The 25,880-nt window shown below is 37.2% G+C and overlaps 1 protein-coding gene across 1 annotated transcript in view; it reads left to right on the top strand.

Annotated features, from left to right (window-relative positions):
- ALDH1A1 (aldehyde dehydrogenase 1 family member A1) overlaps positions 1-25,571 on the top strand; it is a 55,724-nt gene extending 30,153 nt beyond the window's left edge. The window contains exons 7-13 of the mRNA XM_055426886.2: positions 730-843; positions 4,837-4,939; positions 6,972-7,156; positions 12,250-12,414; positions 18,124-18,281; positions 19,575-19,649; positions 24,971-25,571. Coding sequence (XP_055282861.1) covers positions 730-843; positions 4,837-4,939; positions 6,972-7,156; positions 12,250-12,414; positions 18,124-18,281; positions 19,575-19,649; positions 24,971-25,043 — 873 coding nt within the window. The 3' untranslated portion in view covers positions 25,044-25,571. The remainder of the gene's footprint in view (positions 1-729; positions 844-4,836; positions 4,940-6,971; positions 7,157-12,249; positions 12,415-18,123; positions 18,282-19,574; positions 19,650-24,970) is intronic.
- The last annotated feature ends 309 nt before the right edge of the window (positions 25,572-25,880 follow it).

Below are 25,880 nucleotides of genomic sequence, written 5' to 3'. Positions count from 1 at the left end.
CTTGTTCCTTCATATCTTACCAATATTTTAAAAATAAGCGTTAATTCCGAGAAATTTAAAATTTAGAAAATCTGGACCCATATCTTAAAAATATTCTTCACTTCAAATTAAAAGTAGGCAAAAGAAATGTCAAAATGAGACATGTTGATGCAAATAAAATGAAATTTTAATGTGCTATTTCATTTGCCACACTGCTTTATACTTGATAATTCTGTAATTGAGATTGGAATTAACCTGTGATGCTTGATCATGAATGCAGTGACCATTTTTAACCTAACATTTTTTCTGATTAAATAATGTGAATAGGAATTTGCAAACCAATTAGTATGCCCTGACAATGAACAGGTAGAAGCTAAAAATATTAACATCCCTTTGGCTTCTTATTTTTGCTGAATGGATAATAAAAGACATTGTTTTCCTTCCACGTGAATAATTTACCAAACACTTTTACACATACTATCTTGAGTTAGTATTATGAAATTTGAGACAGCCATCACTGGGGTAAAGAACCATGAAAGTCAAACGTGGACTTAAATGCACCCCTTGAGGTTAAGTGAGCTAAGCAGTGAAATAAGAATAATAATAAATGATAAAACCACGTAGATAAATCTTTCCTTGTAGAGTAACTCCTAAGATTAGCATCAAGAGGGAGCTTTGGCTCCATACTCCCCTTTTTTTCTGTAGAATTAAATGATCAACTCTGTTCTAACTATTTTCCTTGTCTTTTAGGCAGGGTTTCCTCCTGGAGTAGTGAATATTGTCCCTGGTTATGGGCCTACTGCAGGGGCAGCCATTTCTTCTCATATGGATGTAGACAAAGTGGCCTTCACAGGATCCACAGAGGTAACATCATTTACTCAGGCCAGTAGTGAAGCAGTCAGAAGTGTGTTTTATGTTACTGCCTTTAAGCCGACGTTTCCTTAAAACAAAAGTTCTTTTAATGATTTGTTCCTTATTCTAGCCTTCAAACATGTTTATAGAACATAAGCAGATGTCATTGAGATGAAACGGAATGCCTATTGCCAATGTGGGAGGATTGGAGTAAACTGTTTTTAGTATGTTATTACTTTGTGTGACGAGAAATATGACTGATCAGAACTTGTCATGTGATTTGTAAGGTTTATGATAGAAGATATAAATTAGGCCACAGTGATGTGTATGAATGAATTGTAACTTTAACCTGTAGATTAGGAAGATCAAAGAGCAGAGCCTCACCCTTAGCTCCTTATTTGGAGCTCTCCTGTGAACATTCCGAAAAGAAGCCAGCAGCTTAGCTTCCTGGATCCTAATTTTTCTGCTTCACTGGCTCCAGCTTGGCTATCCAGAAGGTGAAAGAACAGGATCCCAGCCATAGGCACTTCAGAGGAGAGGAGAGCTGGTAAATGCTCTCTAAATGCTCTGGGTGTTAAAAATGTTTACTTTTTAAAACTTTGTGGAGAGAGAAACAGGAAGAACATTCCAGATAGTAAGGGAAAGCTAACTTGATTATTTTATACTCCTGATTAGCCACTTCAATATAAAAATTAAGTATACATAGAGAACAAAAGTAATAGAAAATAAAATTTTATTTTTCTTGATCCTTTTTAAGCTGGATAACTATATACTTTTTCTTGTTGTTTTATAGACATAGAGTAGAAAAAGTTGGCATTCTACAAATTCCTGATTGAGATAGGAGAAAACCAATTCTTCATTCAGGAGTCTGGGGATAAAACAATTGGGAATGTTTGAGATAGAGCAATAAACTGAAAAATGATGAAGTCACAGGTTGAAATCACAGCAGAGGAGGTAAAGCATGAAATTTCAAATTCCTCAGCCTAGTATTGTAGACCATCCTCATCAGGGCCCATGTACTGCTTATGGTCCAGGTCTGGCCCACACGCTTCTCTAGCTCGTCTGAGTCAGAGGCTACTGTTCCCAGATGCCATCTCCACAGCACTGCCTGTTTGTCTTAGCTCATCCCTGAGACTCTAAAGCACTTTGGGGGCACTTTATCTGCCCCTCTCCCCCAAAACTTTGATATTAGATGACTAAGAAACATCTGTGTTCAAATGCTAAGTCTACCCCTCGTAGCAGTATGTCTTCCAAAAGTTAAGTATCCTTGCTAAAGTTGAGTTTTTATATGTAAAATGGGAATAATATCTACCTTATTGAATTGTACCAAATAAAACTGAATAAGCTAATGAGTAGTAAAACATTTAGCATCCTACAAAGTATCCACTAAATGGCATGATTACTGTGTTCTATAGTCATTTCCATTCTCTTGTTCCTTCCCTTACTCTTTAATTTGTCACACTAGTTCAGGTGTGAGGGAAGAGGTCCCCTCTCCACATAATATTTCTTCATCACTGACGCATCATTTTTGGATTGTTCCCTGTATTTTTTCATTCCCTATATTTTTGTTCATGCGTGGCCACACGTCCCATAATGTGGCTCCCTCCACAGGCCACCTAGACTTTCTCTGCAGTCCCAGGAGCATCCTAAATTTAAAAGCTTTCTATCTGTGCTCCCACTGTCCTTGATATATAATTGTGATAGCACTTGCTCCTTGCTTTGTTATATATCTCTCTCCACTTTGCTGACTCTCCTCAAAGACTATCTTATCCATTCTTATCTCCAGAAATCAGTATAGTAACTACTTCTGATTGAGTGTGACCAAGATGACTTTAGAAGTCACACAGAAAAATCAGTCTTTCCGGGTCATCCTTTTTTAGCTTCAAATTTGTGGCTTAGCAGGTAGACATGAACTTGCCAAATGCCATGAAAGAGGCAAACCATGGATTTTATATTTTTGCAGTCCATTAGAGCAGCTATGCTCATTATAAAAATGTTTCTGGCAAGGTTAGAATTTTAATGTCCCATCAGATTCGTTTAAAATAGTAATCAACCCACGTTGTATGAGATGTGCTAAGTTAGAACATTTTTATGAGCATTCGCTACTTCTGCCCCACAACGGCAATGCCACAATATCATGGAACATACCTTTTACCACAGTCTTAATAGTGCTTCCTTTCTCTTCATTGCAGTGCTTACCTTTTCTTTGAGAAAAAAATTATAGTTTTACTTTTTTTCCAAATGAGGAAACAAAAGTATGGGGCAAAGACTGATTCTTCCTTATTTTGACTTTACCTAGACCTTTGGCTGCAGTCCATGGGGTCGCAAAGAGTCAGACACGACTGAGCGACTGAACTGAACTGAACTTGGGAAAACTCAAGCAAACCTTTTATCTGCAAATTACACAAACAAAAGTATAACCTTTCTTTCTCACTCATACTTCTAACCATTCTTCATGCTAATTTTTTTGACACCTGTAGCTTTTAGAAAAATACCTTCCCCAAGACAAAAATTATCTACTTTAATAAAGTATCTCCAGCAAATCTTTCTAATCAAAAAAAAAAAAAAAAAAGATGCAGAAAGGACTTGGAGAATTCAACGGAAAAAAGGCAAAGAATATTTTTTAGGAAATACAAAATTCTTAATCACCTCAAATGAAAATTCAGTTTTTGAAACTGGTCATGAGAAATATTATGTTGTGGAAGCAAAACAGGATATGATAGAAATTTCAAACAGGGTTTCCCCATTGCCAGTCTACTTTTAGTTTATTTTTATTATTTTTATTAACTTACATTTATAGGTTTGATTTTGGGCATGTAAATTTTACATAAGATGAAAATATTAGCAGATTAATTAATGCTTTACTCTGTAATGCACAGTAGGGGTCAGTTCAGTAGTCACTTAAAATTTAAACACACACTCAGCAATGTCTACCTATCATTTATTTAGTCAGGATAGAAACTTGTTATTAAAACTGATGCACTGAAAAAGAAAAGTAATCCAGAGAATAAAAGAATCTAGATAAAATAAATCATCTTGTAAAAAAGAAAAGCAAAGATCATTTTAGTGTACTAAGACTTCAATAAGAAATGATAGAGAGGAAATAGTTGTAAAACAGACCAGGTTTCAGAAACGAGAAAAACATAAATAACTTACAGAAAATAATCTTGATGGGAAGTGATCTGCAGAGGAAAAAAAAAAGAAAACTCTTTCCCTGAAGATAGGCCACTAGCGTTAAAAAAGAAACAAGTACAAGATTCCAGCTAACTAAAGTAGCAGCACAGAGCACAGATCCAGTTTCTTTCTCCAAGTTCCAATATTCAAGGTATGGAGGACAGCAGGAGAAAGAGGGAGTGAGAGAGAAACAGTTACTGCTACCAGGGAGGTGACATTTGTTTGGGAAACTGATGTGTATACAAATGACACAATCCACGGGAAACTCTGAAAGAGTTCCTTTGAGGGAATTTACTGGAGATCAGAGAAAGAAAGGGTCACGTTCATCTTGAGTCATCACAGAATGCTAAAGAGGAGCTAAGATACAAGCTGGACCCTAAGGCATGATAGGATTGGAGGCAGCCCAAGTCGGGGTGAGCATGTGCTGAGAAGTAGAGATTCGGGGGTGGTAAATATGCCACTTTGTTTGGATATGGATACAGTTTTCTGTATTTCAACAGAAGGATGAAAAGTCAAAATAGATTAAGTTATGGTTGAATCATGATATATCAGATTGAACAGAAGAAAGATGAAGCTCTGGTTAAAATGAAAAATAACCTCCTGTTGTGCCATGTACAGCAAAATCATGTACATCAAATCAGCTATTACATTCAATATATCTATTTTCATGATATATGTTTATGCTTGGATGGAAGAGCCTTTGGTAGCAGAAGCTGCCAAATCTGAAAAAATGCCATTTCTCCCACAAACGTCATATAAATTTAAATTGCTAAAGAAACTTGCCTTGATGGGAGCAGATTAAGCCTCCTCCTTTGTAATGCTCCATTTCAGGTTGGCAAACTGATCAAAGAAGCTGCTGGGAAAAGCAATCTGAAAAGGGTGTCCCTGGAACTCGGGGGAAAGAGTCCTTGCATTGTGTTTGCTGATGCTGACTGTGAGTAAAAGCCATTCTGCTCACTTCTCACACTTCCTCCTTTTTGGCCAGGTATTGCCTAGAAAATCCCATGGATGGAGGAGCCTGGTAGGCTGCAGTCCGTGGGGTCGCTAAGGGTCGGACACGACTGAGCGACTTCACTTTCACTTTTCACTTTCCACTTTCACACATTGGAGAAGGAAATGGCAACCCACTCCAGTGTTCTTGCCTGGAGAATCCCAGGGACGGGGGAGCCTGGTGGGCTTCCTTCTGTGGGGTCACACAGAGTCGGACACGACTGAAGTGACTTAGCAGCAGCAGCAGCAGCAGTACCATACAGTAAAGGGTTTCCTTCTAATGTCAAAGTGTAAGGCATTAACCAGAGTTCAAATACACTCTTAAAAATCTGTTAAACTGTCCTAAAGTTATAAAGCCTAGATAAGTCCAACACAGACATGATTTCTTCCTAATTTGGAATAGATTGCTGTTTTCTCGGGCTTCCTTCATAGCTCAGTTGGTGTTTTCTCAGCTGAACTCTAGAGAAACTGTTATGCATTTAGGAGCCATAAAGTATATTCTTAATTTCATGCCTTAAATATTAGCATCACCTTAAGTGTGGTAAGATACCCTCAGACATGTTGCACTAGACCAGCTGGAGAAACAGCAAGTTGTGCATTTGTCATCTCCCTTCTGTCTGGATCACATGTTCATTGAATGAAATGGCCAGAGGAAAGGACACCAACTATTTAAATAATTTCTTTCATTTTATTTTCTAGCGGGTGTAGTTGAATTTACATATATTAAATCTCTAATTATGATGGGACTCCATTGTATCCTAAGTTCATCCTGATTGTATTATCAAGTAGAATGCCACAATTATTTCCTAATTGGGAGTTAGCAGAAAACGATCAAACATTCCTCTGTATCTTTAAGAGCTGCATTATTGGTTTGAGGCAATCAACTTTTTAGAGCACGCTACCTTATTATGCATTCTACAGACATGACATGATTTCTCATTTTACCAAACCTTTCTGTAAAATGCTTTCACTACAACTTAACCATATGTAATTAGTTCACAAAATGAAGATGCTACGCTTAGTTGATCAGTCGTGTCCAGCTCTTTGTAACCTCGTGGACTGCAGCCTGCCACACTCCTCTGTCTGTCAGAGTTCTCCAGGCAAGAATACTGGAGTGGGCTGCCATGCCCTCCTCCAGAGGATCTTCCCAACTCAGGGATCAAACCCAGGTCTCCTGCATTGCAGGCAGACTGTTTACCATCTGAACCACCAGGGAAGCCCAAAATAACGATAACAATAGCCAGTTGCTATAATGTTAAATCTCCTGCATTCATAAAATTAAAGTGCAAAGAAAACTTTCTTCTGGTTGTTTAGGATCTACTGAAACAAACTATTTCCTCTTTTGAAGACCCATGTAACCATTTCAAATAAACAGATAAGAATTTATAGGCATATGTGAAATAACATGGCACACTTGAGATACATTTGGAAAATTTTTCATAGAATAGGGTTGTAAGGTGGGCTAGCAATTCTGAATATTAGTTGTTTGGGGTTTTGAAGGGGTTATGATTTTTCTTAGAAATACCACTTTTTCTATTGATCGGAGTACATAAGAATGTTTTTACATTCTTACTTAACATAGTGGATATTTTATATTTTCTTTGTCATTAGTTAAAACCTGAGACCTGAAAGAAATATTCAGTCATTTACTTATAAATTGAAATACTTATAAAAGTCACTTGAATTAAGATTTAATCATAGATTACTTTCCAAATTTTGGAATTATTCATATTAAAGTTGTATTGATAACCATTATATTTCAGAATTTACTATTGTACTATCATCTGAGTAGCAAATAAAGGATCAAAAAGGCTCATTTATCACCTGACTGGTAAGAGGTAGAATATATTGAATCTATGTTTGACTACATGACTCATGATTTTTTTATACTGCCATATCGCCTCTAAGAAAAATATATAAAAAATATATTATTTTTAGAAAATGCGTTTTCTTTAACATGAATGTCTTCTCTGCAGTGGACAATGCAGTTGAATTTGCACACCAAGGAGTATTCTATCACCAGGGCCAATGTTGTATAGCTGCATCCCGTCTCTTTGTAGAAGAATCAATTTATGATGAGTTTGTTCGAAGGAGTGTTGAGCGGGCGAAAAAGTATGTTCTTGGAAATCCTCTGACCCCAGGAGTCAGTCAAGGCCCTCAGGTGAGTGTAAAATCGATGGAATAACGTTCACACGGAGTAAGAGTAAAGTATCTTCTTTAGGTCTGGTTTTAATTGAATATGATTATTTCCCATCCACATATATTCCTTGGTGATGATATTGCATCAGTTTAGTGATTAAAAAAATAATGAATTGAACTCCCAATGGTAAAGAAATTATCTTGATTTTGTGTTGCCCAGTTTTTATATCCAGAAACAGTTAAAGAGATGTTGGAAATTAAAGACACGAGGAAAAGTAACAAATGCTAAAGATTTGTTTTTCTCAGTCTATACACCTCTGATGTCCTATATACAGTTCCTATCCACTTGGAAGTTCTTATACCATCCTATCATTTATTTCGTCCTCAGCATCAATCCTTATTTTCAGCTTCCATCCCACAGATATAGGCAGCTGGCATGACTAAATTCTTTCCAAATTCTTTAGTCACTCATACCTTCTAAAAATAGCACAGAGTGTCCTAAACTGTCCTGAGTTCCTGACTTTGTATCAAACTTCCCATTTTAGTTGTTAAAGCCCAGTTATTCCTGGGGGTCCCCATTTTCTTCTATCAGCTTTGAACCAGTCACTGAGAGTGTTTCTCTTGTCTAAAGCCCAGCTTTCCCTCTCCCTTACACATTTCTTTGTTCTTTATCTGTTTTCAAGCTCCAGGACCTTATGTGCTAAATTTACTCCTGCTCTTTGAGGTCTTGATCCAGAGCAGAGTTTTTGCGTGATCCCATAGAGTTTACAGTGTAGAAAACTAAGAGGCTGTCTTGTATTTTCCTCCTCATGCCAACTACCCAACTAGGAAAATTTTAGGACTTAGACAATACCAAATATTGAAACCTAAAAGCCCTAAAATAACTGGTAAAAAGTTCATGCAAAGATGGGCTCGATAAAAGACAGAAATGGTATGGACCTAACAGAAGCAGAAGATATTAAGAAGAGGTGGCAAGAATACACAGAAGAACTGTACAAAAAAGATCTTCATGACCAAGATAGTCACGATAACATGATCACTGACCTAGAGCCAGATATCTTGGAATGTGAAGTAAAGTGAGCCTTAGAAAGCATCACTACAAACAAAGCTAGTGGAGGTGATGGAATTCCAGTTGAGCTATTTCAAATCCTAAAAGATGATGCTGTCAAAGTGCTGCACTCAATATGCCAGCAAATTTGGAAAACTCAGCAGTGGCCACAGGACTGGAAAAGGTCAGTCTTCATTCCAATCCCAAAGAAAGGCAATGCCAAAGAATGCTCAAACTACCGCACAATTGCACTCATCTCACACGCTAGTAAAGTCATGCTCAAAATTCTCCAAGCCAGGCTTCAGCAATATGTGAACTGTGAACTCCCAGATGTTCAAGCAGGTTTTAGAAAAGGCAGAGGAACCAGAGATCAAATTGCCAACATCCGCTGGATCATGGAGAAAGCAAGAGAGTTCCAGAAAAACATCTATTTCTGCTTCATTGACTATGCCAAAGCCTTTGACTGTGTGGATCACAATAAACTGTGTGTGGAAATTTTCTGAAAGAGATGGGAATCCCAGACCACCTGACCTGCCTCTTGAGAAACCTGTATGCAGGTCAGGAAGCAACAGTCAGAACTGTACATGGAACAACAGACTGGTTCCAAATAGGAAAAGGAGTACATCAAGGCTGTATATTGTCACCTTGCTTATTTAACTTATATGCAGAGTACATCATGAGGAACGCTGGGCTGGAAGAAGCACAAGCTGGAATCAAGATTGCTGGGAGAAATATCAATAACCTCAGATATGCAGATGACACTACCCTTATGGCAGAAAGTGAAGAGGAACTAAAAAACCTCTTGTGAAAGAGGAGAGTGAAAAGGTTGGCTTGAAGCTCAACATTCAGAAAACAAAGATCATGGCATCTGGTCCCATCACTTCATGGGAAATAGATGGAAAAACAGTGGAAACAGTGTCAGACTTTATTTTTTTGGGCTCCAAAATCACTGCAGATGCTGATTGCAGCCATGAAATTAAAAGACGCTTGCTCCTTGGAAGGAAAGTTATGACCAACCTTGATAGTATATTAAAAAGCAGAGACATTACTTTGCCAACAAAGGTCCATCTAGTCAAGGCTATGGTTTTTCCCGTGGTCATGTATGGATGTGAGAGTTGGACTGTGAAGAAAGCTGATTGCCGAAGAATTGATGCTTTTGAACTGTGGTGCTGGAGAAGACTCTTGAGAGTCCCTTGAACTGCAAGGAGATCCAACCAGTCCATTCTAAAGGAGATCAATCCTGGGTGTTCATTGGAAAGACTGATGCTAAAGCTGAAACTGCAATACTTTGGCCACCTCATGCGACGAGTTGACTCACTGGAAAAGACTCTGATGCTGGGAAAGGTTGGGAGCGGGAGGAGAAGGGGACGACAGAGAATGAGGTGGCTGGATGACATCACCGACTCTGTGGACATGAGTTTGAGTGAACTCCGGGAGTTGGTGATGGACAGGGAGGCCTGGCGTGCTGTGATTCATGGGGTCGCGGAGAGTCGGACACGACTGAGCGACTGAACTGACTGAAGCCTGTTATATTTTATATTTATCTTTGTCTTTAGTGAGTACATAGAAGCAGTGGCTAATTTTGATTATATTTGGTAACTTTTCATATGGATGCCAAGACATATAGTAAATTCAATTTTAACTTGGTCTCCTATTCTAAGAAACGATGAGACTCTTTAAGGTTTTACCTGTGATTATTTCTTTCTCTAAATATCTGTCTATCTATGGAAAAGTAAAGCACATTTCCCATTTGAGACAAATATATCAAATAGACATAGATAAACAGATAGATAGATAGATGGTAGATATAGATGGATAGCTAGATAGGTAGATATATATGTATGTGAAGAGAAAAGGAAAAAAGAAGAGACAATGAAGGAAGAGAAGATAGCTTAATATTCAGTGTTGTTGGGCAATACTTCTCCCCATCAGGGGATCTGCAAGATTCAACCAGAGGCTCAAAAATTGAGCTAGGACACTTCATTATTCTTAAGAGAAGGAAGTTAAAATAGACTTGAAGTAAATTTCCATCCATAGGGTTCTTAAGTGAATAATCTAGTGATTTAACTGCTTAACATAATAATTTAATCTTTATAACTGAAAAGATTTTGGTCACAGGTTGCATTGAATAAGTAGAAAAAGTAGATATGTTGGGACTTTGAGAAGGAAAAGACTAAAAAGTCCATGAGACGTCTTTACCTTTTAAAATACTCTCTATTGTTATAAGAAAGAGCTTATGGAGACACTCATTTATAAGCTTTAATATGTGTTGTAACTTTTAATATAAAATTATGTATATACATGGATATTATAACTTCTTTTTCAAGTGAAAATACTGATTATTTCCAAATCCTTAAGGAAATGCACATTTTAGTCTTTGAAATCAAATTGGAAAAGGACCAGGGAAGAATTTGTTATATATGTATACATAGCGCTTAATCTAATTGGATATAGGAACTGGATTGTGTGCATTGAGAACTTCATGAAGCCTTTTCCTGGGATTTAGAAGACCCAGAAGATTGTAGTGTCAAAGAGAAAGATAAAGAACAACTTTTTGAGTAGTGATTTCAGTTCAGTTCAGTTCAGTCACTCAGTCATATCCAACTCTTTGCGACCCCATGAATCACAGCACGCCAGGCCTCCCTGTCCATCACCAACTCCCGGAGTTCACTCAAACTCATGCCCATCGAGTCGGTGATGCCATCCAGCCATCCTATTCTCTGTCGTCCCCGTCTCCTCCTGCCCCCAATCCCTCCCAGCATCAGAGTCTTTTCCAGTGAGTCAACTTGTCGCATGAGGTGGCCAAAGTATTGGAGTTTCAGCTTTAGCATCAGTCCTTCCAATGAACACCCAAGATTGATCTCCTTTGGAATAGAGACAAGGTAACTTGGCAAGAGGCTTTCACCTTAACTCCTGGATCTCCAGTGTTTTCCCTTTAAAACCTAACTCCAGTCACATCTGAGACAAGGCAGTCTTCACCAGTGATTTGGAGTCCCCTTCTTCCCCCCGCACCAAGTAGGAATCGAGGTAATAGGTGGGCCCAATTCCAGTGCATGGAGTAGAGTTATGTGCTTCTGATGTTTCCAGTTAGAATCCTGGAGTCATTCTTTTCCTTATAAAAATATAGTTTAACAAAGTATTTAAGTTTTGTAGTTCTTAAAATGTATTTAGATGTGGTCCATTTAACAAAGCAGGTTGGCAACAATCAGGACAGGTCAGAAATTAGAACCAGACCTATTGACTGCCCTGGAAGGACCTAAAGTGGGTGAGATAACTAGGCTGTGGTCAGGATGGACCTGGCCACAGAGGACGGTCAGGAGAAGAATCTCATCCTGAGGTCTAAAGATCTGAAAGTCTTTCTGAAGTCACAAAGCATCTGCTTTATAACTACCATGTCTAATGAAACCCAGTATCAAAGTTTTCTTTTTTTTTTTCTTCTGTCTTTTAATTTCAGTTAGGATTACAGTTTCCAGGTAAGACTGGTTGATGATTAACAGACATTTCTTTCCATGTAAGTAAATGACAGTTGAATGAAAAAGTATGGGATTCCCAGGTGGCTCAAGGTAAAGAATCTGCCTGCCAATGCAGGAGACACAAGAGATGCATGTTCAATCCCTGGGTCAGGAAGATCCCCTGGAGGAGGAAATGGCAACCCACTCCAGTATTCTTGCCTGGGAAAATCCCATGGACAGAGGAGCCTGTTGGGATATGTTCTGTGGGGTCACAAAGAGTAGGACACAACTTAGTGTCTGGGCACACACACACATGAAAAGGTATACACATGTTTTAGTGCCAATATACTTCTCTTGTATAACTGTAAAACAAATACTAAATACAAACATTTATCTTCAAGGTTTCTTTCCAGAAAAATCATGAGAATTAAATATGCCTAACAATGAATCTGAGCCTCTGTCAGCTGTTTTGGTTGGAATATTTAACTTAATAACATATAACTTAATAACTTAATAATCTGAGCATTTTAAAACCCTTATTTACAGGCTGGGCAAAGTATTATCTTTACAAGTTGCCTCTTTTTTCTAACTTTTCATGTGATATTTTTCCAATAGATTGATAAAGAACAGTATGAAAAAATACTTGACCTCATTGAAAGTGGGAAGAAGGAAGGGGCCAAGCTGGAATGTGGCGGAGGCCCATGGGGGAATAAAGGCTACTTTATCCAACCCACAGTTTTCTCTGATGTTACGGATGAGATGCGTATTGCCAAAGAGGAGGTAAATGGTTTCATTCTGTTCTGTTTTCTTTTTTCCTGTATTTTGTCTGCATGGATATATACAAAGTATTCCTTTAACATTCTCAGCTCTTTGAACACCTCTCTCAATAAATGTTACTATTCACTTCTAATACTGATAAATGATTATTTTTTATTAAGACTAAAAATAGTCAGGAATTCATTGGTCAGGCCAAGAATTTCCAGATGACCACAGATAAGGATGCTTAACAATTGCCAGGTGCTTCCTTCACAAACTTAAATGGAAAATACAATTCCACATTCATTGATGCTTTTTTTCTCCTTTGGAAATAATATATTTGAAAATAATTGGAAAAGAATAAAGTGATATGCAGTTTTTAAAAATTAAACTCCTTATTTTGAGATAGTTGTAGATCCAGTTGTCATTGTGAGAAATATTAATACAGAAAGATCCCATGTACTCTTTACTCAGTTTCCCTCAATAGGTAACATCTTATAAAACTATAATATCACAAAGAGTATGCTAACATTGATACAGTCAAGACACAGAACATTTCATCATCACATGACTTTCTCAAGTTTCCCTTTTGCAGCCAGATCTATATCCTACTAGGTCACCCCATCCTCAATCCTCAGCTTTCTCTTCACCACTAATGTCTTCTTTATTTCTATAATTTTGTCATTTCAAGAATGTTACATAAGTGAATTCACACATCATGCAACCTTTTTGAATTGACTTTTTTCCACCCATCATAATTCTCTGTAGATTTACCTAGGTTGTTGCATGTAAGGATAATTTGCTCCTATTTATAGGTGAGTATGTCATAGTATGAGTGCACTATAGTTGATTAACCATTCGCTCATTGAAGAACTTTGGGCTGTTTCCAGTTTGAATACTTTAAATAATGCTGTTATAAATATCAGTATACAGGCTTTTGTGTAATCATAAGTTTTCACTTTTCTGGGGTAAATGCCCAGAAATATAATTCCTGGGTCATATGGTAGATGCAGCTTTTTAAGAAACTGCTAATTTTCCAGAGTGGCTGAACAGTTTCATATTCCCATTAGCAGTATATGAATGATCCCAATTTCTCTGCATCCTCACTAATGTTTGGTGTTGTGACTATTTTTTATTTTAGCCATTCTGATAGGTGTGATAGCTAGTTGAGGTTTAAATTTGCATTTCCTTAAGCTGGTAGGGAAAAGGAAATGGCAACCCACTCTAGTATTCTTGCCTGGAGAATCCTATGGACAGAGGAGCCTAGAGGGCTGCTGTCCATAGGGTCGCACAGAGTCAGACACGAGTGAATCGACTTAGCATGCATTCATGCATTCATTGGAGAAAGAAATGGCAACCCATTCCAGTATTCTTGCCTGGGGAATCCCAGGGACAGAGGAGCCTGGTGGGCTGCCATCTATGGGGTCGCACAGAGTCGGACATGACTGAAGGGACTTAGCAGCAGCAGCAGCAGCGGTGGCTAGTAATATTGAACATCTTTACCTGGGATTATTTGCCATCTGATATTTTCCTTGATAAAATGTCTGATTTATTTTGCCCATGTGCCAATTGGAGTGTTTGCTTTTTACTGTTGAGTTTTTAGAGTTCCTTATACATTCTAGACACTTACTGTTTTTTAGCTGTGTGGTTTGCAAATATTTTCTCCCAGGCTGTAGCTTGTCTTTTCATCTTCTTACCAGGGTCCTTCTCAGACCAAAGTTTTTAATTTTAAGGAAATCCAATTTATTCATTTTTCTTTTTATAAATAGTACTTTTGGTGTCAACTCTTATGAGATACTCTATATTTACTCATAGATCCAAAAAACTCTTTCTGTGTAATTTTTTTATAGTTTCTAAAAGCTTTATAGTCTATGTTTTACACATAAGTGTGTGATCCATTTTAGGTTAATTTTTATACAAGGTGTGAGATTTAAGTAAAGGTTATTTGTTTTTGTCTATATGTTCAATCGCTCCAGCATCATTTGTTGAAAAGGCAGTTTTTCTTCCACTTGGTTACTTTTGCAACTGTCAACATTTCAGTTGTGTATATTTGTATGTATCAATTTCTGGGTTCTCTACCCTTCAATTGACCTATGTGTCTATTTCTCTACCTGTATTCCTTTTTAAAATGTAATTATTCTTACTGAAGTATAGTAGATTTATAATGCTGTGTTAGTTTCAGGCACACAGAAAAGTGGTTCAGTGATTCTTTTCAGTGATAGATTATTACAAAATATTAAATATATTCTCTTGATTTTAGTAGCTGTATAATAAGTCTTGAAATTGGAAAGATTGCCTTCTCTCACTTTATTCTTCTTTTTCAAAATTGTTTTAGCTAAGCTAATTCTTTTGCTCTACCATATAAATTTTAGAATAACCTGTGCATATGTATTTTAAAATCTTGCTGGAATTTTGAGAGGAGTTGTGTTAAACATATCAGTCTCTTTGGAGAGAATTAACATCTTTATTGTGCTAAATCTTCCTGTTATTGAACATAGTAGGTCTCTCCATTTATGTATCTCTTCATTTATTTCTTTCATTAGCATTTTGTAGTTTTCAGTATACACGTCCCATAAATGTTTTATTGGACTTATACCTAAGTATTTTTTGCGTAAATTGTTATTTCTGATTTCAATATGCACATGTTCATTGCTGCTGTTGCTGCTGCTGCTGCGTCACTTCAGTCGTGTCCGACTCTGTGTGACCCCATAGACAGAAGCCCACCAGGGTCCCCCGTCCCTGGGATTCTCCAGGCAAGAACACTGGAGTGGGTTGCCATTTCCTTCTCCAATGTGTGAAAGTGAAAAGTGAAAGTGAAGTCGCTCAGCTGTGTCCGACCCTCAGCGACCCCACGGACTGCAGCCCACCAGGCTCCTCCATCCATGGGATTCTCCAGGCAAGAGCACTGGATTGGCTTGCCATTGCCCTCTCCTGTTCATTGCTGCTACTGCTGCTAAGTCACTTCAGTCGTGTTCGACTCTGTGTGACCCCATAGACGGAAGCCCACCAGGCTCCCCTGTCCCTGGGATTCTCCAGGCAAGAACACTGGAGTGGGTTGCCATTTCCTTCTCCAATGTGTGAAAGTGGAAAGTGAAAAGTGAAAGTGAAGTCGCTCAGTCGTGTCCGACCCTTAGCGACCCCACGGACTGCAGCCTACCAGGTTCCTCCATCCATGGGATTTTCTAGGCGAGAGTAGTGGAGTGGCTTGCCATTGCCTTCATTGCTAGTATGTATTAATACAAGTGTACTTGATTTTTGCATATTTTATTGTGACATCATCCTGTAACATCACTGAACTCGGATATTTTAGAAGGTTTTTGTAGATTCCTTGGTAATTTATATGTAGACGATTATGTCATCTACAAATGGGGACAATTTTATTCATTTCTAATCTTCTAATCCCAAAGAAAGGCAATGCCAAAGAATGCTCCAACTACCACACAATTGCACTCATCTCGCACGCTGGTAAAGTCATGCTCAAAATTCTCCAAGCCAGGCTTCAGCAATACGTGAACCATGAACTTCCAGATATTCAAGCTGAATTTAGAAAAGGCAGAGGAACCAGAGATCATGGAAAAAGCAAGAGAGTTCCAGAAAAACATCTATTTCTGCTTTATTGACTATGCCAAGGCCTTTGACTGTGTGGATCACAATAAACAGTGGAGAATTCTGAAAGAGATGGGAATACCAGACCACCTGACCTGCCTCTTGAGAAACCTATATGCAGGCCAGGAAGCAACAGTTAGAACTGGACATGGAACAACAGACTGATTTCAAATAGGAAAAGGAGTACGTCAAGGCTATATATTGTCACCTTGTTTATTTAACTTACATGCAGAGTACATCATGAGGAACGCTGGGCTGGATGAAGCACAAGCTGGAATCAAGATTGCCAGGAGAAATATCAATAACCTGAGATATGCAGATGATACCACCCTTATGGAAGAAAGTGAAGAACTAAAGAAATCATAACCACAGGAAACTAGTCGATCTGATCACATGGACCACAGCTGAATGTGGTCCACTGGAGAAGGGAATGGCAAACCACTTCAGTATACTTGCCTTGAGAACCCCATGAACAGTAACAATGGGCAAAATGATAGGATACTGAATGAGGAATTCCCCAGGTCGGTAGGTGCCCAGTATGAGATGGCTGGATGGCATCACCGACTCTGTGGACATGAGTTTGAGTGAACTCCGGGAGTTGGTGATGGACAGGGAGGCCTGGCGTGCTGTGATTCATGGGGTCACGGAGAGTCGGACATGACTAAGCGACTGAACTGAACTGAACTGAAAGAGCCTCTTGATGAAAGTGAAAGAGGAGAGTGAAAAAGTTGGCATAAAGCTCAACATTCAGAAAACTTAAGATCATGGCATCTGGTCCCATCACTTCATGGGAAATAGATGGGGAAACAGTGGAAACAGCGTCAGACTTTATTTTTGGGGGCTCCAAAATCACTGCAGATGGTGATTGCAGCCATGAAATTAAAAGACGCTTGCTCCTTGGAAGGAAAGTTATGACTAACCTAGATAGCATATTAAAAAGCAGAGATATTACTTTGCTGACAAAGGTCCGTCTAGTCAAGGCTATGGTTTTTCCAGTGGTCATGTATGGATGTGAGAGTTGGACTGTGAAGAAAGCTGATCACCGAAGAATTGATGCTTTTGAACTGTGGTGCTGGAGAATACTCTTGTGAGTCCCTTAGACTGCATGGAGATCCAACTAGTCCATTCTAAAAGAGATCAGACCTAGGTGTTCATTGGAAGGACTGATACTAAAGCTGAAACTCCAATACTTTGGCCACCTCATGAGAAGAGTTGACTCATTGGAAAAGACCCTGATGCTGGGAGGGATTGGGGGCAGGAGGAGAAGCGGACGACAGAAGATGAGATGGGTGGATGGCATCACTGACTCAATGCATATGAGTTTGAGTGAACTCCGGGAGTTGGTGATGGACAAGGAGGCCTGGCATGCTGCAATTCATGGGGTCGCAGAGTTGGGACACGACTGAGCGACTGAACTGAACTGAACTGAACTGAATCTGTATGCCTTTTTATTTCTTCTTCTTGCCTTTTTCTCTTGCTATAATTCCAGCACTGTGTTAAATAAAATCAGTAAACATGGGTGTCTTTTTGTTCTCTATCTTAGGAGGAAAGCCTTCAGTCTTTACCATTGAATATGGTATTACCTGTAAGATTTTCATATATGCCTTTGATCAAGTTCAGAAAAGCCTTTTTATTTTTAATTTGTTGACAGTAAAAGGAGGTTGGATTTTAGGAAATGATTTTCCTGCATCAACTAAGATGACTATATGGTATTTTTTCCTCATTCTATTAATACGATATATACTGATTGGTTTTTGAATGCTGAATCAGCCTTGCATCTCTAGAACGAATGTCACTTGGTGATGGTATATAATTCTTTGTAGGTATTGGTGAACACTAATTGCTAATATTTTTTAGGAATATTTGCTTATAATGGTCTGTGGTTTGAGGGATATTGGTTGTACTTTTATTATTTTTATTGATGACAAAATAACATTTAGTGATTGTTAACTATGTGCTAAGTGCCTTATAGTCAATATAAAACATAAGTATATTTACATGAAATACTGAATATAATAAATATAAATATTTTATTTATATATTATTTAGACATGTTTATAAGCATTATATACAAATATTTTGTTGTAATCTATTACTTTAACATTTCATTCATTTCTTTTTGTATAGATATTTGGACCTGTGCAGCAAATCATGAAGTTTAAGTCTTTAGATGATGTAATCAAGAGAGCAAACAATACTTTCTATGGGTTATCAGCAGGAATTTTTACCAATGATATTGACAAAGCCATCACAGTCTCCTCTGCTTTGCAGTCTGGGACCGTGTGGTAAGTCAAACCTATGTAATGTCACCTTTTCAACGTTAACCACATTACCAGGCTACTTTGAACTTTCTCTGAGTCTCACACTGAATCCCTTGCCTAGCCCCTAGTCTCTGGACTGCTTTGTTAGTTATTTTTGTTCCATTAAACTGTACTTTGTCCACTCAGTCCCAGTAACAGCCCAAGATTATTTTTCTCGTTGATAATGTCACACCCAAATCCATGAAAAGTATTTATCCATGAGATGTTGAAAAGTATTTACCCTCGAGAGGCAGCCAAAAATCCTTGTCCCTCTCGATAGCTCTAGAATCTTTTTTTCTGAAGCAATGGCACAGTCACGATTTCACTACCATGTATTCTGCGCTAAGCCCCACACTGTAGTCCTCACATTTATTATCTCATTTTACCTTACTGCAACTGTTAATTGGTATGCTAAATTTATCAACAAACAAACAGTAGTTTAGTGGGTTTATGTAATTGATCAAGATCACACAATAAATGACCGCTGAGGTTCAGATTATTTTACTCTAAAGCAGTGATTCTCAACACTGGCCGTGCATTAGAATTGTCTGGGAAGCTTTAGAAATATCTACACTGATGTGGGTGGAGGTGGGTATGCATCAAATCCACCAATTATATCAGTGACTGTGACTGAATTTGGATGTAGTTTTTAATTTTAAAAAATTCTCATTATTCATGTTTTTATTTGTTCATGTTTATATTTGTTCATATAGACATTTTGAAACTTTTTTAAAATATGGCAAAGGATTAAAAAAATTATATAATGAAATCCAACTCCTGCCACAGCCTCTGTTTAAGCAATTTTTTCAATTAGTTAATGAAAAAAGTGAACTAAGTAATATGAGGTATATTACAATTACAAAAGAAAATTGATTCTAGCCTAAGGACACAACCCACAAGAGAACTACAAAGGTTATTGAATATAGGCAGTAAAGAACACTCATCCAACAAACTCTAGTCTCACAAACGGTATCCGTCCACTTACGGTATGTTGGGTATTCTATCTTTTATAATTCAAGCTATAACTTCTCAGGGCATATGATGTACTGCCAACATGGCTATCCACATATAGCATCAGATCATTGCTTTTATTTCTAGTCAGTATATATACATATACTTATACTCCTGCATTCTAATTTATAGTGCTATTTTTTTAAGTGACTATGTAACATTAAAATTAATAGAGTTGTTAAAGAACTCTCTGAATTTCAAAAATTCCAAATTTAGGAGTTCAAAATAGGTTAAGTGTGACCTATAATGTACTTCTTTCCTTTTCAGGGTGAACTGCTATAGTGCGGTATCTGCCCAGTGCCCCTTTGGTGGATTCAAGATGTCTGGAAATGGTCGAGAACTGTAAGAATAACTTTCATTAAGATAAATATTTATCTTGATAAAAATGGTTATCACTCTGAAGGAATTATAATAATCTTTGAAAATGAAAGAGTTAGTCACTCAATCGTGTCCCACTCTTTGTGACCCTGTAGACTGTAGCCTGCCAGGTTCCTCTGTCCTTGAAATTCTTCAGGCAAGAATGCTAGAGTGGATTGCTATTTCCTTCTGCAGGGGCTCTTCCCAAAACAGGGATTGAACCCCGCATCTCCTACATTGAGGGCGGATTCTTTACCATCTGAGCCACCAGGGAAGTTACTATTCAAATTAAAACCTGCTTCTGTGCTTTCCTGGAGATTTATACGTCAAATAGTTTTTAAATGTTGGGTTTACTCTCAAAAGTGCAAAAATGTGATGGCAGAGGGAAATATTATTTATTAAACTTTTTGTAAGGGATCATATTAAGCACTTTACATTGGTTCTTGAAATATCACCTACTTTTTGTTTGCTGGATACATGAATGTAATTTGGGAAACATTTCTAGAAAGGAAGTGGAAACTACCAATTGGTGATTGTAAAAAGTGTGCAAATATAAGAATGCTTTAGCTATTTGAATATATCTCTTAAATGAACAAATTAGGTGTCTTTATCTCAAAATACTCTTCAGTGTAGGAGGAATGATTCTCATTGTTAATATTTTTAGAGATGTGACTAAAAAGTTAAATAAACTGAATAAGTTGTTTTTGTTTCTAAAATTTAAACTGAAAGGAAAATGTATTCAAGGAAAACATGTTTTACAATCATGACTACATTGAGGATATATATATTATATAAATGAATTTATGAGCCTTCAGTTTCTTTCCAAACTGGGACATACTGACTTTTTAAAATATACACATATATATTTATGCATAGCAAGTAGGGGTAATGTTTGATCGATTTTGCTCAAGCAATTTTAATCATTATATTTCTTAAAATTTTCTTATATTTATCAATAAATTTAAAAAATCATAAAGAAAAGTCACATCATATTCAAACTTTATGAAATCAAACAGTGAAACTGCTCATTTTGTAAATGACAAGTAAAAAGTAGCCTCTGTCTAAGAGTATTAAATAGCTAGGTACCTGTCATTTAAATAAAACAATATCACAATGAAACAACTGTCTTTGGGGAGCCAGTGAAAGGGGCCCATGTTAAAATGATCCATCCTCTTTCTCAATATACTTTCATTAAGTAGTTACTCTTTATATGAGGTCCTTGGAGCCCTACAAACACAATACCATGTCCCATCTTCCATATAATTGTAGTGACATGAGGAACATGTTAATATATATATATATATATATATATATATACAGTGAAAAATAACAAACACATACTTTAAGATAAATAGACTGTGAGTCCATAGAACATGGAGGTAGAGAAGCAATTAAAATGCAGAGTGCAGTATTAGAGCATAGAAAATATGTGCACCTCTAGACTATAACATTTTCAGCATCTCTTTAAGTCTCACTATTTCCATCTGTTAAAGTGAGCATTTGTGGTGGGGATAGGAGTCAGGGAAGAAAGTAAAAGGTCTATGAGCTCTTTTCCATGCTTAAGATTCTGTGGTTCCAACCCTCCTGTGGAAATTCAGTTGACAAAGACGGTTGATAGAATAAGAGAAGATGTAACAGAAAAGATAGGACTTAATCTAGGGCAGGAAATAAGTGTCAAATGTTAGGAAATAGAGAAGAGGACATTTGTGAAGGAACATTCCAGGTGGCGTATTGAGGGGTTAGTGAATTTGCCTGGCTGGTAGGGAATTATGGGGGAAGTATGATTTCAGAGTTAAATAGGATACAGATTAAGAAGGCTTGAATTCAAGAAAATCAGCTTACATTCATTAGTGGAGCAGTGAAAAGCCATGGGTAGCTTTAGAATATTGTTGGGGATGTAGTGCAGCAAAAGATCAATTCAAAAGTGCACGACATAGCTGAGAAAGCATAATTGGAAACTAACCAGCCTGCATTTGAATCCTGACTCCACCACTTGCTAGCCTTGCAACCCAGTTCAAGTTATCTAACTTCTGAGGCTTTGTTTTCTTCTACTTAAAAGGAAAATGTTAATATTCCTTTTAAGATGGCTTTGAGAGTTAGAGAACATATTTCCTATTCATTCCTTAGTACTGTAACTGTCACAAAATGGGGACTCAACAAATAGTTCATCCTCCCCAAGTTCTTTTTCCTTATAATATCCATTATTGGGGAGTCCCTTGGGAGCACTAAGTACTTTGTACAAAGAACTATAACGAAAGTTAGATTATTTTGAAGATTAGTTGATTGCTGGCCCAGATATCCAATTCCCTAGGAATGTTGAAAATAAAATAATCAGAAGGGATGAAATAATTAAAGCAGACTAGACATAAATTTTGTTAGATTGTTAGACACAATTTAGTCAAACTTTATGTTCAAGACATAAGGAAATCAAATAAGAGAAGGATGGAAAGGAGAATTATTCCCAAAATGTGGAATATGGATATGGATAACTTCCTTATTGAAAATATAAAGGAAAATGTTATACTGTAATTTTAACTTCAAAAATCCCAGCTGAGGATGCTAGTGTTAATGTCTATCTGAAACCAAAGTTGGCAAATTTAATAAATAAGTCATTCACTGCAGGATGTTTAAAGAGCATTGCTGAAGCAATAATCTCAAATGACTACCAAGAGTTCAGGTACAGTTTATCCTCAAAGATAGAAAGATTTAATCATCTAGTTGATTTGATCATCTAGTTGATCATTGATCAACGGAGTCCTTAAAGAGCTAAAAATAATAGTATACAGACCCCACTGAGGTACTGATGCTGGGTGTCCAAAACAGAATTGGCACTCCCATCATGACGTTAGCCCTGGAATGAGTTAAATGGCAGAAATCCCTCTCTGTGTGTAACTGGACTCATTTTTACTTAGATTAACATAGGTCACTTGAGATTTTACTAGCATGCCATTTCAAACTTAATTGGCTCTCAACACCTCACAAGATGTTTCTTTCTTCCTGTCCCTTTTATAAATGGGGAGAAATAAAGTATCATAAACTGGTGGGCTAACATGAATAGACTTTGCTTGATTATATTTGCCAAACCAGTGCAGCAAACATTTCCTCTGTGCCTACTTAATTAATTAGTGCCAAGCTAACTTGTGGATACAGGGTGAAAAACAGGCATAATATGTTACTGCATCTTATTGCTCCAGAGTGCACCCTGGAATAGAAGCACAGGTATCATCTAACAGTGTGTTAGAAATGCAAAGTCTCAGGCTTCTCTCCAATCTTGCTGAAATGGGATGATTTGGAGAATGGCATTGAAACATGTATATTATCATATGTGAAGCAAATACCAGTCCAGGTTTGACACATGATACAGGATGCTCGGAGCTGGTGCACGCGGATGACCCAGAGGGAGGATAAGGGGAGGAGGGAGGTGGGAGGGGGGTTCAGGAAGGGGAACTCATGTACACCCAGGGCGGATTCATGTCAATGTATGGCAAAACCAACCAATATAATAATAATTAAAAAAAAAGAATCAGCATTTGAATCAAGTGCCAGGTGACTGGCACTTTGACAATTTTAGAAGCACAGAACCAATAACTCATAGACTAGCGTCATAAAGAGAAATGTAAGCTGGTATTTTGTGTTATATCAAGACATAAGAATGTCTATACATCAGAATACTAAGAAGCAAGGTTTATTTCAGCTTAAGTAAGACAATTATCACACTTTGTACTCTCCTGAGAGTTTCAAGTGTCCATGTAACGCAAAATACAATGGAAAGTCTATTGGCAAAAATCATGGGTTAATATATCTAACTTTGTGCGATAAAAATACTTACTAAAATATTATCCTTTAATGGGTTTCAGACAACTGGGGCTAAACCCTTTAATTACTTTGAAGAACATGCTCACTGAAGCTTTTAGAAGGTATTTTCAGAAGCTTAATGGTCCAAGAAAATAATCAGTGTAAGAGGATTAGGTTACCCAGGAGAAAAAGATGTCTTCTACATACCTGTCTACATCACCAAAGGGGAGGGTTAGAAAAGGATCAAGATCTTTTTCCTCTGTAAGTCTACATGTGCACAAGTGTTATGATTTTAAGAGTACTCTTATGTTCATGTAATTTAATCCTTTCATCAAAACAATATAGAGAATAAGTTAACCTAATTTTTTTTAGTTATCTCTTTAAGGAAGGGTAAATCACAGTTTCTAAAACTGGTAGGAGGTCTCAATAAAACTGATAGCAAGGTATCAGAGTTTTGATTGATTGACTCAAGTTTAATTGCTGATCATTTGGGTTGGATTTAAGAGTTATATAGCAAATGACAGGGGTTTCATGAATCAAAAAATTCACAAAATAGTCCCACATTTTAGCCCAATGAACCTTCTCCCCCTCTCAAATCAAAACAAAACAATCAACCCTACACTCAAATACAAACCTGTAACAATAAGGTCAAGCTTTTTGTTTTGCTTCATTCTGGGGTGTTTTGTGTTTGCCAAGAATCAAAAGATATTACTACAACTACAACTAGAAAATATTCTATTCTATTTTAAGCTAGGCTCAGATGGTAAATCATCTGCCTGCAATGCAAGAGACCCAGGTTTGATCCCTGGGTGGGGAAGATCCTCTGGAGAAGGGAATGGCAATCCACTCCAGTATTCTTGCCTGGAGAATCCCATGGACAGAGGAGCCTGGCGGGCCACAATCCATGGGTTCACAAAGAGCTGGACACGACTGAGTGACTAACACTACTACTGCTACTAGGGTAAGTTAGAATGAAAATAGAAGCCTGGTCATTTTTAGCCACTTCCTCATTTTGAGATCGATTGGAAATGGTGAATACACTGAACTGAACTAAATTTGAATTTACAATTTTTCTGTATTAACCAAATGATTATATTTTGAATATAGCTACATTTCCTCTAGTAATATACCCATCTTATATATTAGAACCTAAACTAGAAATGATAAAATTCCTCTTGGGCTTGTGTTTGTGTGTGGTGAGCACTTTTATAGTCAAGTAGAAAAAATTGTCAAAAATGAACAATTTCCTTAAAAGTCAACTGAGTGTACATGATCATTTAAAGCGTGCCAAAAAAAAAATGCAAAAAGTTTTCCCAAATGGGATTTATATAAGACCAGATATTTTAAGGTAGGCTAGCTACCTTTTGAAATGCTTCTGTACACAGACCACAGAAAATATTTTCCATTGTCCCTAGCCAGATAAGCAGGAACAAACTTGTACAAAATCATTGACCATAGTGTATTTGTACAGCTCTGCTAAATTCTGTGCATTTTTTTCCTCCACTCTCTAGCGGAGAATATGGTTTCCATGAGTACATAGAAGTCAAGACGGTCACAATCAAAATTTCTCAGAAGAACTCATAAACTATGAGAGTACAGAAATGACTCCTCAATGGCTAAGCATCTCCTGCAGTGGCTAATATATCTTAGTGGTTTTAAATGCAAAATTGTTCTTTCCTTGATTCTTTAAACATAAGCTAATCATATTAGCATTAATACTACACATAACTTGACATGTATGTTATTCTGAAAGAATCATCAGCCTTCTGATATGACACCCAAGCCCTCCCTGAAATAAAAATGATGGACTTGGATGCAATCTCTCTAGCTCTGTAATAGTCATGTGCTTCTCTTTGTAGCTACTTGCCTAGGATAATCACTTTATAGAAGAGAACAAGTTGTCATTTAGCATCTTTCTCTTGATGACCCCTTGAAGTACTTACCATACCTGTTAACTTCAGACTAGGTATGCTCTGTTCTCCGTAGTGGTTCAGTCCTTTTAATTTGTTGAAATGTTTCCTAGAATGTCATGTCTGCTTGTCAAATGAAGTAATGCCTGAAATCCTTAGATGTAACCTAAACGTACAGCTTAATAAAAACAACCTTGCATGATTCTTGTTCAATGTGAAATTTTTAAGTAGAGTTTTTGGCTATAGTGATTTGCTCTTCCTGTCACTCAAAAGCAGTGTTAAATTGAGCATAAAGGTGTATTTAAAAATTAAGATTAATCTACTCATTCTCAAATAAGTAAAGAAACAAATTTTATTTTCTGGAAGAATTTTTGAAATCAATAGCAAACATGAGATAGGTGGTAAGCATTTACTGAGTTCCTATAGAGTACTGAGCACTATGTTAGGTGTTGTAGAAAACAGGTTAATAGTGGATGGTCCATTATCCAAAATGCTTTAATATGTAGAGAAC

Source organism: Moschus berezovskii, chromosome 7, assembly GCF_049115385.1.
Source record: "Moschus berezovskii isolate FMDL1 chromosome 7, NW_MosBer_1.0, whole genome shotgun sequence".
Taxonomy (NCBI): Eukaryota; Metazoa; Chordata; class Mammalia; order Artiodactyla; family Moschidae; genus Moschus; species Moschus berezovskii.
The sequence above is the reverse complement of the archived record's forward strand: the minus strand, read 5'-3'. Positions and strand labels throughout refer to the sequence as shown.